This window comes from Podarcis gaigeae (genome assembly GCF_964106915.1).
Source record: "Podarcis gaigeae genome assembly, chromosome: 1".
Taxonomy (NCBI): domain Eukaryota; kingdom Metazoa; phylum Chordata; class Lepidosauria; order Squamata; family Lacertidae; genus Podarcis; species Podarcis gaigeae.
The window spans coordinates 84,453,978-84,471,650 of NC_139678.1; the positions used below are offsets into that span (position 1 = coordinate 84,453,978).

General features: G+C 41.4%; 1 protein-coding gene and 1 long non-coding RNA gene across 2 annotated transcripts in view; one reads left to right on the plus strand and one right to left on the minus strand.

Annotated features, from left to right (window-relative positions):
- Positions 1–14,833, plus strand: part of NUP160 (nucleoporin 160) — a 28,510-nt gene extending 13,677 nt beyond the window's left edge. Inside the window, exons 20-36 of the mRNA XM_083726980.1 lie at positions 461–617; positions 2,012–2,081; positions 2,929–3,027; positions 3,629–3,748; positions 3,865–3,960; positions 4,081–4,175; positions 4,443–4,539; positions 4,621–4,726; positions 5,763–5,923; positions 7,509–7,569; positions 9,095–9,205; positions 9,796–9,919; positions 10,792–10,893; positions 11,387–11,528; positions 12,726–12,851; positions 13,182–13,286; positions 14,274–14,833. Of these exons, the coding sequence (XP_083583106.1) occupies positions 461–617; positions 2,012–2,081; positions 2,929–3,027; positions 3,629–3,748; positions 3,865–3,960; positions 4,081–4,175; positions 4,443–4,539; positions 4,621–4,726; positions 5,763–5,923; positions 7,509–7,569; positions 9,095–9,205; positions 9,796–9,919; positions 10,792–10,893; positions 11,387–11,528; positions 12,726–12,851; positions 13,182–13,286; positions 14,274–14,360 (1,859 nt within the window). The 3' untranslated portion in view covers positions 14,361–14,833. The remainder of the gene's footprint in view (positions 1–460; positions 618–2,011; positions 2,082–2,928; positions 3,028–3,628; positions 3,749–3,864; positions 3,961–4,080; positions 4,176–4,442; positions 4,540–4,620; positions 4,727–5,762; positions 5,924–7,508; positions 7,570–9,094; positions 9,206–9,795; positions 9,920–10,791; positions 10,894–11,386; positions 11,529–12,725; positions 12,852–13,181; positions 13,287–14,273) is intronic.
- LOC310839320 lies at positions 10,102–17,643 on the minus strand. The gene is made up of 2 exons (XR_014561431.1): positions 16,955–17,643; positions 10,102–10,555 (listed from the first exon to the last, which is right to left on the minus strand). It is a non-coding gene; the product is annotated as an uncharacterized lncRNA (long non-coding RNA).
- Between the last annotated feature and the right edge of the window lie 30 nt (positions 17,644–17,673).

Here is a 17,673-nt window from a genome sequence, read left to right on the forward strand (position 1 = left end):
TGCTGAAATCGTTGCTCAGAGAACCAAAACTACTATAGCTCAGGGGCTGTTTTTAACATTAACCCAGCCACCTTTACCTGCAGTCATTAGGCTAGATTTTTATTTTAAAATTGTTGGGATTTTCCAAATTTTAAGTATCCTACGTGCCATATTTCCTATGCCTAGATTTTTCAAACTTGAAAGTTATATAGATAGCTAGAAAATCTGGTCTTTACCTTTCAAAACAGTTGGTGTTGTGTCTAAAAATGCAAAGTACATCTTAAGTAAGCAAAATCTAAAAATTGGCATTTAAGTTTACAGCCTTTCTTCCCTGCATCCCACCTGGATTTATTAGAAGTGGAATACAGAAGTTAGTATTAGGGAAACCATTAAATTGAAGAGTCATGTACGAAACATGTTTATGGCATTTTCTCATTGTTTAGAGATACTGATGCAGACAACATCTTTTAATCTGTTCTAGTGTCCAGCCCTCAAACTATCGTGGAGCTGTTCTTTCAGGAGGTAGCCCGAAAACACATAATATCTCAACTGTTCCCACCTAACACAGCCTTGGATGAATCAAGTTTGAGTTGGCCTCAAATGTTTTCTGCAATTTCAAGTTATCTCCTGCAGTTCTTGTATCCTTCAGTTGCAGCTTCTGCTTGAAACGTTGGACAGGAGCTATGCTTTCTTCTGTCCCTCTAGTGCGGGGATTCTTAAACTTTCTACCCATGGGATAAAAATTAACTGGGGCCCTCCAAACGCAATGTGCAGGGGCGGAATCAGCAGACAGAGGCACAGTTTGGCATAACCAGCTGACAATTATTGACATTTTGCGAATTTCTGAAATTCTTTGCTCCAGTGATTCCTCTATAGCAGGGAGTTACAGTTCAGTTTTATTCAAGCAAAATACAGACATTGGGTGAAATTCATCATTGTGCTCATTCAGTTCTTCCTGTGCAAGCATTCCAGCTTGCCAAATATATCCTTCCTCCCTTCATGCTCTTCTGGGGGTTCTCTAGGACCCCCCAAACCAATTGTGAGGGTGCCTGTGGGGGGAGCCCGTTGGCAAGGCGTGAAGTCTTTGTGCAGGGCTTCCACTCATGGGGCTGGTTAGCCAAATCCTGCCCATAGCTGCAGAGGCATGACTTGGCTTCTTCACTTTAGGCACACTTTTATCATCTAGAGCAGGGGTAGTCAACCTTTTTATACCTACCGCCCACTAATGCATCTTTCTTGATGGTAAAATTTTCTTACCGCCCACCAGTGCTCGATGGAAGGAGGATTCAGCTTGTGCCGTACAACCCCCTACCGCCCACCTAGAATCCTGAAACGCCCACTAGTGGGTGGTAGGGACCAGGTTGACAACCCCTGATCTAGAGGCTCCTCCTTGCTCTTTTTACATTCACTTTTCACTCCTCTGTGAGTTTCCCTCTTTTTCCCCATTCCTTTCTTCCCAGTTTATTGGGTGTGTTGTTGTTTTTTAAAAAATGGTTCATCTTACTTGCTAATCCCCCTTCCCTCCCTTTCCTTTCAGAGGGTTGGCAGCAAGGAAAGAGGACTGAGGTATGAGACTGTGTGTGAGAGAAATGGAGGGACCAGAAGGCACAAAAGAAGCCCCAAGCACTTCTCCCTCTGTCTTCCTGTTCTTCCTCTTCCTTCCCTCACACTAAGCCTGCTGCACTGCCCATCTCTTCTCTATTTCCTCTTCTTCCTTTCTGTTCCTGCTCTCCAACTTTGCATGCTACTGCCTCGCTCTCCAACCAGTTCCTGCTCCCATGCATCCCTATGATTGTACATGTGAGGAGCTGCTGTATTGATTCATTCAAAAGACTACAACACAGTCAAGGGACAACCAAAATGATCAAGGGGGTGGAGTGACTCCCCTAGGAAGAAAGATTGCGGTGTTTGGGACTTTTTGGTTAGAAGAGAAAAGGCGAGGAAAACGTGATATGATAGAAGTTCATAAAATTAAGCCATGGTCTTGTCATCCCATCCATTCAAGAACCTATATTCCTTATGCAGTCTTCAGGTGGCCAAGCAATCCTAACTTCCTCTTTCCAGAATGTTTGATGGGGGCTTGTCAGTATGCTCAACTGCAGGTGAGATCTTTATTTGTGAAATCCTTTACATTAATATTTAAAGGATAGAAGGAAAATACTTAAGTAGATCAGGTAGGAGCCTGGTTGAAAGCCAGCCCTGGTTTTGTATGCAGGAAAGTATAGGGGCAGCTGATGGATCATTGGTACATATGGTGGGATGTTATCTAGAGATTAACTGAAAATAGGAGCAGCAACTGGGGTTCATCTTGGGCATGTCTTATAAGGAGAGTGGGAAGCTGGTTTTGGGAAATTGTATTAAATTGAACTAATTTGGCAAGATTTATAATAAATTTGAAAATCTATAAAAATAATTGGCAAAAAGAAAGCTAGCACTGGTTCAAAGCAATGGATTAAATGCGGGGAACGATGCTATGTGCATGCTGCCCAATAATAATAATAATAATATTCACTCAAAGGTAGCCCAGGTAAATCAGGCAAATGGATCAAAACTGGATATTATGGAAGGGATTCTCAATCCAGTAGAGGCTCCCACTGGCTGAATTGGGGAGGCCATTTTTACCGACCCCCCCTCACCTACAGTTACAGCACAAACTCCCATGCTTTTCTGTAGGGTCCCCCAAAGGTATGGAGCAGAGGTGTTTTGGGGGGCAGGGGTGTTTGAAAATGCCTCTCTTCTCTCCCCACTATACCACTGGGAGTATCCTGTGAACAGAGTTAATCTCACAGGAACAGAGGCTCCAAGCCTAAATGTCTAGATCGGAATCCAGCCTAGCTGCTTGCCTGTTCATGTTTTTTAATTGGTGTGCGTTAAACAATGTCTGTCTGAGTACAGTGGGAAGTAAGACATAACATTGATTTGTCTGATTAGTGGATGTTTGTATATTAGGAATATATTCGTTTTCTGGGACCTTGGTGCCATGTGAATATGGGGTCATGCTGTTTTATGATGGGACGCTGCTACCTTGTTATGGGAGAAGGGCACAAGGTAAATTCTTATTTCTCTAAAACAGATAAACATTTTATTGTTTGAGTTGAGAAACAAAAGGAGAGAAGTTGGTTAGCAGTAGTCATAGCTAGGAGTGAGAGATTCTCAGCTACTTTTGAGGATTTTGATGTCTGCAGAGTGCTGTAGATTTGACAGCTTTGTTCTAAAAAGGAGCAAAATATAAAATAAGTGTCAATTGTGTTACCAATCTAGGCTTTATTCAGATGAATCTGTCTACTGCTTTCCTAGAGTCAGATGTTTTGCTGTTCATTTCCGGCCTTAAGTGGCAGCTTCGGGTGGGGGTGGGTGTGTGTGTGCATGGACTGTTCCTAGTAATAGTTTTTAGTGGTATCCATGTTGAGTTATAATGTGTAGTGATTTGATAACCATAGCATGCACCTGCATGCCATTTTGTGACTGATGCTATTGACAGTTCCTCAGAATTCCAGATGTAACCACTGCCCTAAAAAGTTTGGCAACCTCTGACATACAGTATGGAATTGATAACTGTAGCAAAACAATATGGAAGTGATCCCAGTTTATTCTGTGCTTCGGACTAACTTTGTCCCAAGCCTTGGTTTAAGTTCTTTTTTTCTTTCAGGCTCTGGACTGTTTCTGTGAAGCAGCCTCAGAAGTTGGAAAAGAGGAGTTTTTGGATAGACTAATTAGATCGGAGGATGTTGAAATGGCTTCAACCCCACGGCTACAGTACTATGACAAGGTATTTTTGTTTCCAATCTTTTAACCTTTCTTGTAGAAGGTGTGGCATAACATGTACTTAACATTTTCACAAATAGTTCAGGTAAAAAATTCTTGGCTGAATATTCCCCTCCCTAGGTTCTGCGTCTTCTGGATACCATGGGTCTACCTGAACTGATCATTCAGTTGGCTACCTTAGCAATCACAGAAGCAGCTGATGATTGGAGAAGCCAAGTAAGGAATTAAGTTTTGCTGTTATGGGATGCGTGCCCTTCTCATCCAGCATTTGTTTGTGCCACCACACAAATTTTCCAGCTGGTTATAGATGGCTTAACTGCCGTATTTGTATTGTAGGCTACCCTGAGGACATGCATTTTCAAACACCATTTGGATTTAGGACATAACAGTCAAGCATATGAAGCCATGACCCATAACCCAGATTCTAGCAGGTAATACTTCATATATTTTAGGCATTGATATACCTTATTTTTATGAATCAAGTGCCAACTACAGGTGGTTGGGGTTGTTTTTGTTTTGTTTTTGGCTCTTTAAAAAACCCTGAAAATATTGCATAGGTTCTAAAGAGCTGTGTTTTTCTAATTTAAGACATTTATATACTGTTCAAATGTGTACACTGCTTTAAAATGTGAAAAACCAGTCCACAGAATTCACAGTCCATGATAGCAAAGAGTTACCTCTTTCTTTCTCCCTTCTAGGCAGCTGGATTGTTTACGGCAGTTGGTGGTAGTTCTCTGTGAACGCTCCCAGCTCCAGGATCTTGTGGAGTTCCCCTATGTGAATCTCCACAATGAGGTAAATGGTCTGCTTTTGTTAGCAGTAAGGTAGTGGTATAAGGAAATCTTCAGCTATGTCTAACTGTTGTTTGTATTATAGGTTGTGGGAATAATTGAATACCGTGCTCGGGCAGTAGATCTGATGACACATAATTACTATGAGCTGCTATATGCTTTCCACGTTTATCGCCATAATTACCGGAAAGGTATGACAGATTATATAAAAGAGAAAATTGCCCCACCTGTTAAAATGTCAATTCTTGTGGCATTGAATCAGATGATGATTTGTTTCCCATTAATGAGCAGTCTGTGCATGTGGTGAAAGAGTGCAGCCATGATAGCTAATCTGTGCTAGAGCAGGGGTTGGCAACCTGAGGCCCATGGGCCACAAGCGGCCCACGGGGGTTGTTTAACTGGCCCACAAGCCGCCCCCGAACCGAGCTGCCTGCTCGGCAAGACCCCGTGCACTGCGCTAAACCAGTGTGGCGCGGGGACTCACTTCTGCGACGCTGGAAATTGTGTCTGCACATGCGCAGATACCAGAAATTGTGGGCACGCACACACAATCCGGCCCACAGTGAGATCTCCACTGGAGTGAACTGGCCCAGGCGAGGTAAACCTTGCAAACCCCTGTGCTAGAGGATTAGAAAAGCCAAGTCCTAAACCCCATGTTTCTGTGATAAACACTAATGAGAGGGCCATGAAGGGGGGAGTATTTGCAGGGGAGAATGGTATGTGAGAGGATGCTCAACACTTTTGCTGCCCACTAATTCTCTACTGCATATATGCTCCAGGTGTATGATTGGAACTATATATTTACTGAATATGTTCTTAGTTGAATGGAAAAAGTATATAATAGAAAAGTGTCGGGTGTTTTTGAAAGCTGAACACCACGGTGTAGGCTATATACGCATCCACGCTAAACAGCAAAACCCAGATTACTTTGAGGGAAGGCAGGGCAGTTAAACTAATATAAAGCTGCTGTACCCTGACTTCATCCATTTATTTCCTCAATACTGACAACCTTTAAAATTAGGAATATCTCCTGTTTTAGTGTCCAGCTCTGAAGTTTTACAAATTTTAATTTCTCTTTTGGTTAGTTTTTCCTCCTCTCCACTAGATCATAGGTGATTTTCAAGTTGTTTCTACTTTAAGTTCCTACTACAGCCTGTTCTAACCTGAAGCTGTTATATTTCAGTTGGGGAAGAGGTGACTGTTGTATTGTCTTATTTCTTTCCTCAGCCGGAACAGTCATGTTTGAATATGGAATGCGCCTTGGCAGAGAAGTCCGTACCCGCTCTGGACTGCAGAAGCAAGCAAACTGTTACCTTGCAGCTCTTAATTGTTTGCGGCTCATTCGCCCTGAATATGCATGGATAGTTCAGCCAGCTTCTGGTGCAGTGGTATGAAACATCCCCTTTTTCAAGATTTGATCTCACTTTGATTATTAGCAGTCTCTTTTTCATGAAGACCTTGGCTGCTGTTTGCAAGTATGTTTAAGATGGCAGCAACCTCTGTCACACTGCCTGGTTCACAGATCACATTAAATCATGTTTAACTCTAGTTTGACACAGATTTGCAATGTCCTCATACAGAAGTACTCAGAAATTCCTGCTTTGCTTCTCCCACACTCCTAGTCATTGTGCCCTGGGAGCAACAAAGTGAAAACTTTGACTTGTCATGTCATCCAAACCCAGGCCCATGATCTGATTCTCCCAAAACCAGCCTTTCTCAGCCTTTGATTCCCAGATGATGTTGAACTACAACTCCTATCATCTCTGACGAGCTAGCTAGGGATGTGAGTTGTGGACCCACAATTGAGAAAGGCGGCTCTAAACAAACCACAAGCAGTAGCGCGCATATATATATATATATATATATATATATATATAAAATATTTTCTTTGCTTTTTTGCTCCCACCCAGTCTGGTGGGGGAGGAGCGGTGGCGATTTTAAAGCGGTGTTCACTACAATGCAGCTTATTCACATTAAACAGTTATTAAACATAAATTGGTTTAACATAATGTGCAAACACAGCCAGTATGTCTACTGCTAATTCTTGTGCTGGCGTCCCAATAACAAATAATTAGAAATAAAGTAGCTTGTCTTGTACAGTGGAACCTTGGAAGCCGAACGCCTGTAAACTCGAATGTTTGGCTCCCGAACAATCGAAAACCAGAAGTGATTGTTCTGGTTTTTGAATGATTTTGGAAATTGAACGTCCGGCACGGCTTCTGCAGCTTCTGATTGGCTGCAGGACACTCCTGCACCCAATCAGAAGCCACGCCTTGGAAGTTGAACATTCTGGAAGTTGAACAGACTTCCGGAACAAGAATTAGCAGTAGACATACTGGCTGTGTTTGCACATTATGTTAAACCAATTTAAGTTTAATAACTGTTTAATGTGAATAAGCTGCATACATAGAATATAACCCTATGAATATTTATAATAGCTGTGTAACCACTTGTTCTTGTGCTGGAGTCCCAATAACAGCTATTATAAATATTCATAGGGTTATATTCTATGTAGCATGCAACAAAATGTTCCATCAGCTCAAGGATTTCTCCTTGTGCAACTGAACTTAATCCCCCCATCGCCCTCCTCCACATGCCCCCTAGATCTGTTCTGAGGTTTCCCCAAACCTTCTAGAGCAGATATGGGGTCATGAAGAGAGGGGAATCACATTGCACTAGCACTAACCTTTGCACTAGCACAACTATTCTGCCCATAGTAATGTTCACTGAATAAAAATATGCAGAATAAGTAGATATGCAAGTTTGCTTCCTTTGCTTAATTGATTCCGGCTACAGAATTTGCCATTTTCTTGCAAGTCAAACTGAGGATGTCACTTTGCATGTTTCTGCACTGAAATCTTGGGAAACATAGACAGAATCCTGGTGGTGCTTAAACACTAGTGAAGATGTTGTTGTAGAGACTGAAGATTTGTATATCCAGTTGTTTAGAGTGCTTATCCTATCTCACACTAGTATGAACGTCCAGGAGCATCCCCCAAGAGAAGTCATGATGGAGAGTGTGCTGCTGCCCCAAGTGAGTCTTCTGCTGTTCCACTTTCTCAAATGCAGATAATTCCAAATGTCTACCCTTAAATTCCGATCAACCAGCTTAATTTTTCTGACTTACTCGCTTTCCAGCTTATGTTTGGGTAGTTTTGATTCATGTTTGCAGGGCATTTGCCTTTAGTCTTGTCCTTCCTGTCCTCCCATATCTCCCATACCCTCCCATATCTTGTCTACATATTTTTATCTGTGTTATGCTAGTTATCTGGGATGTCTCCTTGAGATGTGAGAGTCAGGTGCACTGGTTTCTTACCCACATAGCTCAGTATTTTGAATTGATCGCAGTAACTGTGCAGTAGACAGTGTTGTCTGAGCTGTTGTTGGGGGCAGAATAGGTATGAGCTATGAAAATACAACCACTATTCTGGAGGGCCAAAAGGGCACAGGATTGGCAAGTTAAGAAGACTTCTGTATTTTCATTAGTGCTGAGGGGAACATTTTTCTCATCACTGCAGCACTACAGGAAGAAAGGATATGGGAACTTTACAGCCTATGATCTTAATGGCATTTCTTAACACAGGAAGGCAGGGAAACATATGATAGTCTTTTGGGTCAGCCATGTGACCCTAGATTCCTCCTTCAGTTCGTTCCCTGTTTTCACCCTGGACTTAACCTTTTTCTTCCAGCTCCCTTCAGCCTCCTCCGGATGTACAGTGGTGCCTCGCAAGACGAAAAGAATCCTTTCCGCGATTCTCTTCGTCTAGCGGTTTTTTCGTCTTGCGAAGCAAGCCCATTGACAGCTTAGCGGATTAGCGTTTTAGCGGCTTAGCGGATAAGCAGCTTAGCGGCTTAGAAAAAGGGGAGGGGGGAACCCCGCAGGAACTCGCAAGACATTTTCGTCTTGCGAAGCAAGCCCATAGGAAATTCGTTTTGCGAAGCACCTCCAAAACGGAAAACTCTTTCGTCTAGCGAGTTTTCCGTCTTGCGGGGCACCACTGTAACTCTTAACTTTGGATCTGTGTGCATTATTCTTCAATTTCACAGCTGCCATTGGTGTTAGTTTTGGAATGCCTTCAGCATCTGTCTTATACTTTCATCTAACATAATTAAAGGAAGAGCCTTGGGTCACATGGCTGGCCCAAAGGACTATCATATGTTTCATTGCCTACTAGGGTTATTGGTGGATATAATCCAGCATATTTGATGTCTTGCCCTAGTTAGAACATTCATGGTAAGGGCCCAACATTCCTATTTATGATAATACCAAAGAAAATTCTGTTGTCCTTGTTCAAATAGGAAATCAGGATAAATATAAATATTAATTTGCAGATGACTTCAATACATCCAGCTAATCAGCTGCCCCCTTATAAAGTTAATGATTAGTGGGAAACCTTTTATGTGTAAAAAGTTGGGGTTGACTAAAAGAAAGCTAGTATAGTAGCTGTTCATCACTCAAGAGCAGAATTTTGCCTTTTTATTGCCTGGTTTAACTTTGAATTCTCAATAGTAGACTCTTGAAGTTGCCACATTGTAAATAAATGATTATTTTGGTACAGCGGGAAGCCGGATTGAAATCTTGGAGCTGCAGGATTTGGAAAAGGAATGTGTGCTGGCTCGCATACGGCTAACTTTAGCACAACATGATTCAACAACAACTGCTATTACAGGTAAGCTCAGGAATTACGTTCATACTACTTGGCTTAATAACTGTACAGAGGGTGAGCAATTTAATCTCTGTGTGGGAGATCAGTAACCCACAAGAAATGTATTTCCACATCCTCCTGTTGCTGTTTGTGAGATGTGGAATCCAATCTTAATTTGTGAAACACTCACTACCGTTACTATGCTGCTGCTACATTTGCAGCAAGAGGAGATTCTGCTAAATAGTGTTCTGTGATCTCATATCCACAGTAGGCATGGTCTACTCAATTATGAGAGAGAGGGTGTGTGGCTTTGCATCTATAAGAACTGAATGCTGCAATTACTCTGTATACAATCGTGGCAGATAGAGAGAGTTGTATTAAATAGAGCGCTAATGTTAAAGTTCCATAAGTGCCCCTTAATCTGTTCTGTGGGTTCACTCAGCACCCCAGAGCGGATTTGGGGGTGGCAGCACACACGTGGGGGAGGAGAAGGGGAAATCCCCTTGTACTTGTGCTAATCCTTGTGCTAGTACAAAAAGTTATTTGAATATCGCCAACTTATATACATATGTGTGCGGTTGAGATGATGTAATTCTGTTATGTTATCTACCCAGGAAACTCATCCCCCAAGGAGCTGGTAACCCTGTTGGTGCAGGCTGGTCGTTTTGACACTGCCATTTCTCTCTGCCAGACCTACAACTTTCCCTTAACACCTGTGTTTGAGGGACTTACTTTCAAGTATGTAACATATTATTGGACTTAAGTACATAATGTGAGTAGTGAAATATCTGTTGATGTTTTGGAAAAAGTATATTCGGATTTGAAAGTACGTACTTTTTAAGTGTACTCTTGCTTTAAAACTATGTCTAAGCCCGAGTAATATGAGAATGTGATATGAAGTGGGAGTGATTATGGCAGCATTGAGTCTAGAGCATTTGATGTATTCTTGCTCATAAGCTTACATTTTGCCTTGGCCAACTCTCATTTGAGAGTCTCAAATATCCTTGGAACAAATTGCTGGGTAATCAAGCCCTGAAACTATCACCAATACACGTTTTCACTTTCACTTAAACTTCTGTGGTTGGTTTGTACAACCTCTCAATCATTTCCTGTTCTGTTGATGTTACCATTTTCATAGGTACCAGTCTGATTTCAACTACCTTGGTAGCAACTAAACCAGTGACACTTGTGCTGGCGGCTAAAATTGTGGCAGGATGTTTTAAAGATGGGTGACAGTCACTGATACAGTCCTGAATAAGCAAAGATGTTCCATGAATAGTAGAAGCATTCAGTAAGCTCACTGATCTCCTTATCAAGCACAGCCAGGTGCATATGTAGGGTTCTAGAGCACAGCCATTACTTCAGCATCTGTAACTGAAGCAAAGAGCAATTGTATGATGGAATGTTTGGAAAAGTTCAATTTCCTGCTCAGGTGAACTTGATTGTTTCTCAGCCAGAGAATCTAATAAAGTTGTTAGAACAAAGCAGGGATAACTCCATATGGGGTGGGTGGGAAGAATTCAACCAGTTTTTTAAAAAAATAAATAAAAAGGGTTAGAATTACTATTGTACATACAGTATCTGAGTGTACCTGGTTATTTGTATTCCAGATGTATTAAACTCCAGTTTGGAGGGGAAACAGCATTAACAGAAGCATGGGATTGGCTAGCTGCAAATCAGTTGTCATCAGTCATCACAACCAAGGAGACCAGGTACTGTGATATATTTTGCAGGAAAAGAAAGCAAGTACTTTGTGGTCCAAGAAATCTGCATGGAAATAAATATTTCTTGCTAATAAAATACCAGAAATTGCACTTCAGGATTGTGGTTGTCCTGCTTCATTTAGTCCTCAACAAACCATCTTGAGGCAGCAGTCGTAAAGTGTTCATTCATGCTTTCTTTTTTGCTTTGTATATTTTGAAGGATGGTTTAAGTGCAAATGTTAAGGACATCCTGTAGTGGCTCTTGTACTTCAGATAAAACCACATGGCAACACTTTCTAGGGGTCCACAAACTTTGGCTTAACTGAATTAAGAACAGAAGAAAACAAGTTCACATATAAAAAGTTGAGCAAGAGATTGTGGAAAGGGGATGTGTAGACTCCCCTGTGAACCATCAAAAGATTCAGGAATGGAGATTTTCACTGGTAGCCAGAAACATGCATGTATCCATCCATCTGTTAATGGTATTCCAATTGTGTTGCAGTGCAACAGATGAAGCATGGCGTCTTTTGTCCTCCTACCTGGACAGATATAAGTCTCAGAACTGTTCATACCATCGCTGTGTAATCAACAAGTTGCTGTCTCATGGAGTGCCCTTGCCTAACTGGCTTATCAACAGTTACAAAGTAAATACCTGATCTGTGCACAATTAAGCTGGTGTTCAGTGGAGGATAAATGTACAATGCTGGCTCATTACTTCCCTGTTGACTGCTTTAAAAGTGTGATAAATGAGTTTCAGTGACACTTGTTTGTAGCTTGAGTAATTGTCAAATAATAGTAATTCAGGAGCTAAAATCTGCACTGTGGTGAGTAAATTGCATGTTCTTAATGTTGTAAATGGACGCGGGTGGAGCTGTGGTCTAAACCACTGAGCCTGGGCTTGCCGATCAGAACGTTGGCGGTTCAAACCCCGCGACAGGGTGAGCTCCTGTTGCTAAGCCCCAGCTCCTGCCAACCTAGCAGTTCAAAAGCACACCAAAAAGTGCAAGTAGATAAATAGGTACCGCTCCAGCGGGAAGATAAACAGCATTTCCGTGCTCTGGCTCTGGTTTTGGTGTTCCGTTGCGCCAGAAGTGGCTTAGTCATGCTGGCCACATGACCTGGAAAAACTCTGCAGACAAATGCTGGCTCCCTTGGCCTGTAAAGCGAGATGAGCGCTGCAACCCTAGAGTCGTCTGCGACTGGACTTAACTGTCAGGGGTCCTTTATCTTTACTTTTTTAATGTTGTAAATGAAATGGGAACTTTGATGTTACAACTTGTGACTTTTGCATTTTACCTTATTTTTATTTTATAGCATTGTACACTGCTTTGATGCCCACAGGCTGTGAAGTAGTTTATGAATTTGTATAATAACATAAATATCAACCAAACATTTCAGATGATAACAAAAGCCTCTGAGAGATCTGGCAGAATCAACAGCAACACACCCTGTCTGGTGTAGGTCATCCACCATGGTACCCAAAGTCATTTCAACCCCAGTAAACAATTTGGATTTTTCATTTTAAGCCTTTGTTAAATAAAGGAAATAATTTGCAAATGTTTAAGGGGGTAGAAATTGGAAGCAACACAGGGATCTGAAAGACAGGGAAGCAAGCTAGCCATGGCCTTGAGTGCAAGAAATAAAAGAGTTGGGCTTCACCAGAACAAATCAGTCCAGAATTTTACAAGAGTCTCTGCAATGGGTTATTTTTCAGGATGCTTTGTGTGTCTTGTGTTGGGTTCTTATAAATCTCACCAGTAATGAGGGCTATCCACTAAGCTTCTTAAATATAAAAAGACTTTCCAGTAAGTGTCTGCTCAGTTTCATTTGTTTCTCTACAGATGGTAGATGCTGCTGAACTTCTCCGCCTCTATTTGAATTATGACCTCTTGGAAGAAGCTGTGGATTTGGTGCTGGAATATGTGGATGCCTTACTTGGGAAAGGACCTCATTACTTTGGCATTGAGGTACAATTGGGTACTCAGTTCATTCCACCATATATAGTTTTTACAAATGAGAAAAAGTGATGGAATGCACCTAGCTTGAAGAATTATGGAAAAACTAAGAAAAAAAACAGGTTCACAGACAAGGAGTACTCCTGGATGACCATGTTGCAGCCTAGAGACCTGGCCAAAGTGACTCATGCCCTAGTTACTCCAGACTGGAGTACCACTGTATGCTGTATCCAGCTTCCCCACCTCTCCCATGTACAATGGTTTACATTCTTTGCACTTGGGATGTTTCTCATTCAGCTAATGTCTCATTCAGCTATATTAAAGGTTTTATTTTCTTTTTAGTTCCCATTATCAGCTACAACTCCAATGGTTTGGCTTCCATATTCTGCAATTGACCAGCTTCTTCAAGTGCTAGGAGAAAATGCAACCAATCACCATAACACAGTGGTAAGTATGTCTGAAGGAAAATAGAAATCAATGTGTCCAGTGCTGTGGATTGTCATATCTTACTGTATCACTTTGAATGTATGTAACCTGGTGATGTGCACAAGGTGCTTTCAGCTCTGTGCTTGACCATATGCCTTTTGATCCTTGGCTTATTAAATATAACCTAGGGGGGTTGGGCTGACAGATTAGGTCCAGGGTGTGACTTCATGGTGTAATGGATGGTCCCTGCCATCATGAAAATGCTGTGGTGTGGATACTTCTCAAGAAACCAGGCCTGGACCCATTGCTTTGACTAGCTACCAAGCAGCTGCAAATGCACTCTTCTTAGAAAACGTGGTGGATAAGGTTAAAGTGGGGCAACTACAAGCTTTCTTGATACTGAATGTGTTTGATATTAATATATAGGATATGATTACAAATATTGTGCTTTGGTCAAGAGGCATATGAAGATTATTGTTGAACCAGAATGTGGTAAAATGTTTTCATATATAAATCAATTATATCTGTCTCCATGCCGTTTTGATTATTGATTATTACAACAGTTTGTACACTCAGTCTCCTGAAAAAGGTATAAGAACCAGCATAGAGAAATGTCTATCCTCCAGCAAATTAAGTTTCACTTGGGAAAATGCAAAATACTATAATAAAACTTACCTGCCGCAGGTCCTCCCCCCCCCCCCCCAGTTTCATGACTAAGGGAGTTTATAAAGCTTATGTGTATATCATGAGCTGGACCTCAGTTCCATCTGCTGCCCTAATGCTTTCTGAAGGGAAGAGGTTGAAACCTGAACTCTGTAATCAACTCAGGAAATACTGCAGGAATCTTTCGCATTTTCTGTTGAAATTAAATTGTTATCAACTCTTTGGGAGTCAGTACAGGCTGCAAAATTTGGTATAAGGCAATAAAGGGCAGTTGTATCTCTTGTATCCTCAATCCCTCAACTATACCTATTAACAGAAAATGATTGTACTTCTGTTCCTTTCCAGCTATATCAGAAGGTGCATGACAAATTAGAGGTCTACCAAAACCAGGTTGATAAGGCAACTCGGGATCTTCTGTATCGTCGGAACTAGCAGATGGACCTGGATTGTGTGACTTTACTTAATCACCTTGTGCCTGGTGGCCCTTCAGACAAAGCTACAAAGAAAGACTGTGCTAATGTGCATAACTGGCATGAAGTATGTGTGAAGCATTTGCTTTGCATGGATTGGCTGGAGTCATAGGGAACCCTGTGCGCTGCTGGTGGTGCTATTATTACAAATTCTATTTTTTCACAATGAACCAAACATTCCCTACCAGGGAATGATAGACTTTTTAAAATAAGTATGTTGGGGACGCTGAATTAAATTTAAGCTTTTAAGCCTGTGCCGAACTGGGTGCTAAATCATTTCCAGCAATGAAAAACCCTTGTTGTACATTGCATGTTCCTACCATCTTTCTACTGAATTATTCCTTATACTGTACTATATATGGGAGCTAATGTTGGTCTTATTTATTGTGACAGTTTTTGAATTATCTTTAATAAAATGAAAACTTTGTTTAAAAATCCAGAGTCGTTTTTCACAAAAGCTTATTGCAGTGCATCTTTCCAAAGGGAAAGATGTATTTTGAAGGAGACAAATAAAAAGTGTGATCTGATCTTTCCATTGAAGGAGGAAATGGGAACAGATAATGATCAGTTATTTACTAGTTCTCATTGGTAGTTTCTATTCCAGACTGTACTGACAATTTTGTTCCAGTGGAAAATTTACTGAAGTAATGTCAATGCTTCATACTTGTGCAATATTTCTTTTGCAACTTTGAGTGTAAATGATATCATCAACAACACAAAAACTAGGTGCTAGCATTATCTGAGTCTCAAATGTTAAGATGTCATTTTGTTGATGGTTGGTATGGGTTATGACCACATTCTCTCAAGTGACATTGAGGCCAGTGTCCTGATCTGCAGGCCCAAAGGAGTGCCTGTGCGAGTGGCTTGATGAAGAGATACCAAAGGAGGATGTAAAAAATGTGAAAATGGCCACTTCCAGTGCTTTATTAAAGAAAAGTGATCTTGCATCACAGCCAGCAGAGCCCTGCTGCTTTTACAGACTGAATGGACACCAAGCAGTTGTCATGACTTGTTTGCAAAGCACTAATATGTTAAGAATTACATATACACATACTTTTGGGAGAGGCGAACCATTGCTGGAACTCCCTTGTCAATATGCTTGTCCAGCTCAGAAAGCAGTTAGACTCCTGCGCAACTGAGATAGTGTTTGAGCATAGATGTGGGCCTAGTTTTCTAGCTGGTTTCTTACCAGTAAAAACTAGACTGGAATACAAAGTGTATAAGATGAAGAACTGTTTTCAGACCAAGGGCTACATTACCCTGGGGCAAAGCTGTAGAGCAGGGGTGGATTACCTGTGCTCAGCTACACCTCCCATCAGCCCTAGCCAGTATACCACTTCCGCAACATCTGGAGGGCACAATGTTAACCACCCTGCTATAGAATGCCATGCTGCAGTAGTGGGCGAGGCTTGACACAATAATACATCCTTATCACAGAGCTTTTTTCCATGGAAATAAAATATGTGTATTTAGGTCAGTCACTCGGAAGTATCACCTTCCATTTTCTCCAAACGCTTTTTTAAAAAGTTTGCTACTTAAATAAAGTTTTCCCTTCCTTTATCTGTTCTGTTAATTGTATAGCAATCCCAGCAAAATAATGCATATGTCAATGCATAGTCTCAAACATCTAAATGCAATTGTATTTTAACCTGAAAAGTAGCTAATTTTTACAAATGCAAACAGACAATGGCAATGTTGCTGAGCGCTGTAGAGGCTTAAGAGAGTTGGGCTGTGTTGCCTAGGTTCAACCCTCACCTCTCTCAAAAAAACCATGAGGCTCATTGGGTGACCTGGGGCAGTCACTACTTCAATGAGAGGACAAAATGAGAGTGGTGGCATCCTCTATTCCTTCCTATGCTACTTGGAGAAAAGGAAGTATATAAATCAGAGCGGGAAGGAACCTGTAGGCATCCAAACGTTGGGTTCCTCCTCCCATCAGTCTCACCCTGTGTAAGTGACAGCCCCAGTAATAATAGCCCAACATCTCCAGGTCCCATCACTGACACGTATATATATTTTAAAGGGGTGATTCTTGTCCTGTTTTGAATCGCCATTGCCCATACCGTCTTCTTGTGCACTCAATTTCGCTCAAGCTTGCATGTGATGAACCCTGAAAATGAAGTTCTAACACTTTTTGACTGTTAAGCAATGTCCGGGGCTGTAATTGTGGCCCTTCGCTAAGTCACATTATGTTTTGTTGTTGTTTTTTGCTTCATTAACAATCTCTTATATGACACATTTCATATAGCATATCTTTTATAACATATACATATACATATATATTGTACATCTTCTTGAGTAAACATATATATAATCCGTGTAAGCAAAAACCATATACAAGTATTTTGTTTACTTACATAAATTAAATTGATTTGTATTTTTACTATCTTTTGTTGTCATATCTATTTATTAACATGAATTAAAGAAAGAAAAAAATCAGAAAAAAAGAAAAAGGTGTAGTTGGACCTCCTATCATAGCCATATTCTATAATGAATATATCTATCATTATTGAGTTATTCTTTATATTCCTTCTACATTCTTAGAACAGTTGGTACCTTTTGTCGCTAAGTCACATTATGAGTCCCATGAGGAGAGGGTGCATCCGGGGCTGCCTTGCAAGTTGCTGCTTGGGCGATCACTCGTAGCCAAGTAAGGTTGTCTTCCATAAACACAGTTTTAACAATGAGTCCGTAAGTGACTGTGGAGGCCAATTCTGGACCCACACATCCTTCCACAGTGGGGACATTGGTTTCCGGGCGGGAGTTGATCACGGTGTGGATTTGCCAAGCGTGCCTTCCTCTTAGCACGTTTCTCCCTTGTGTCCTGAGTTCGAGTATCTTCAAAGCTCCTGACACCTTTGGTAAAGGCTGTTCTTCAATTGGAGCGCCCGCAGGCAAGTGTTTCCCAATTGTTGGTGTTTATACTACATTGTAAAATATTTCTCTTATGACAGCCTTTAAACCTCTTTTGTTGACCACCAGCATTACGCTTTCCATTTTTAAGTTCGGATTAGAGTCATAGCTGTCAACCTTTCCTTTTTTTTGCGGGAAATTCCCTTATTTCAGAGCCGTTTCCCGCTGCTATCCCGGATTGTTAGATATCCCGCAGACTGTCCCCGGGACAGGTGAGGCTGCCGATCCCTTATTTTCGAGGCTGTTGATCCCTTATTTTCAAATCTGAACGTTGACAGCTATGATTAGAGTAGTTGCTTTGGAAGAAGGATGCGCTAAGAAATGTCTCAGCGGCGAGCGCCGTCCGCGCGTTCGCGCGCCTG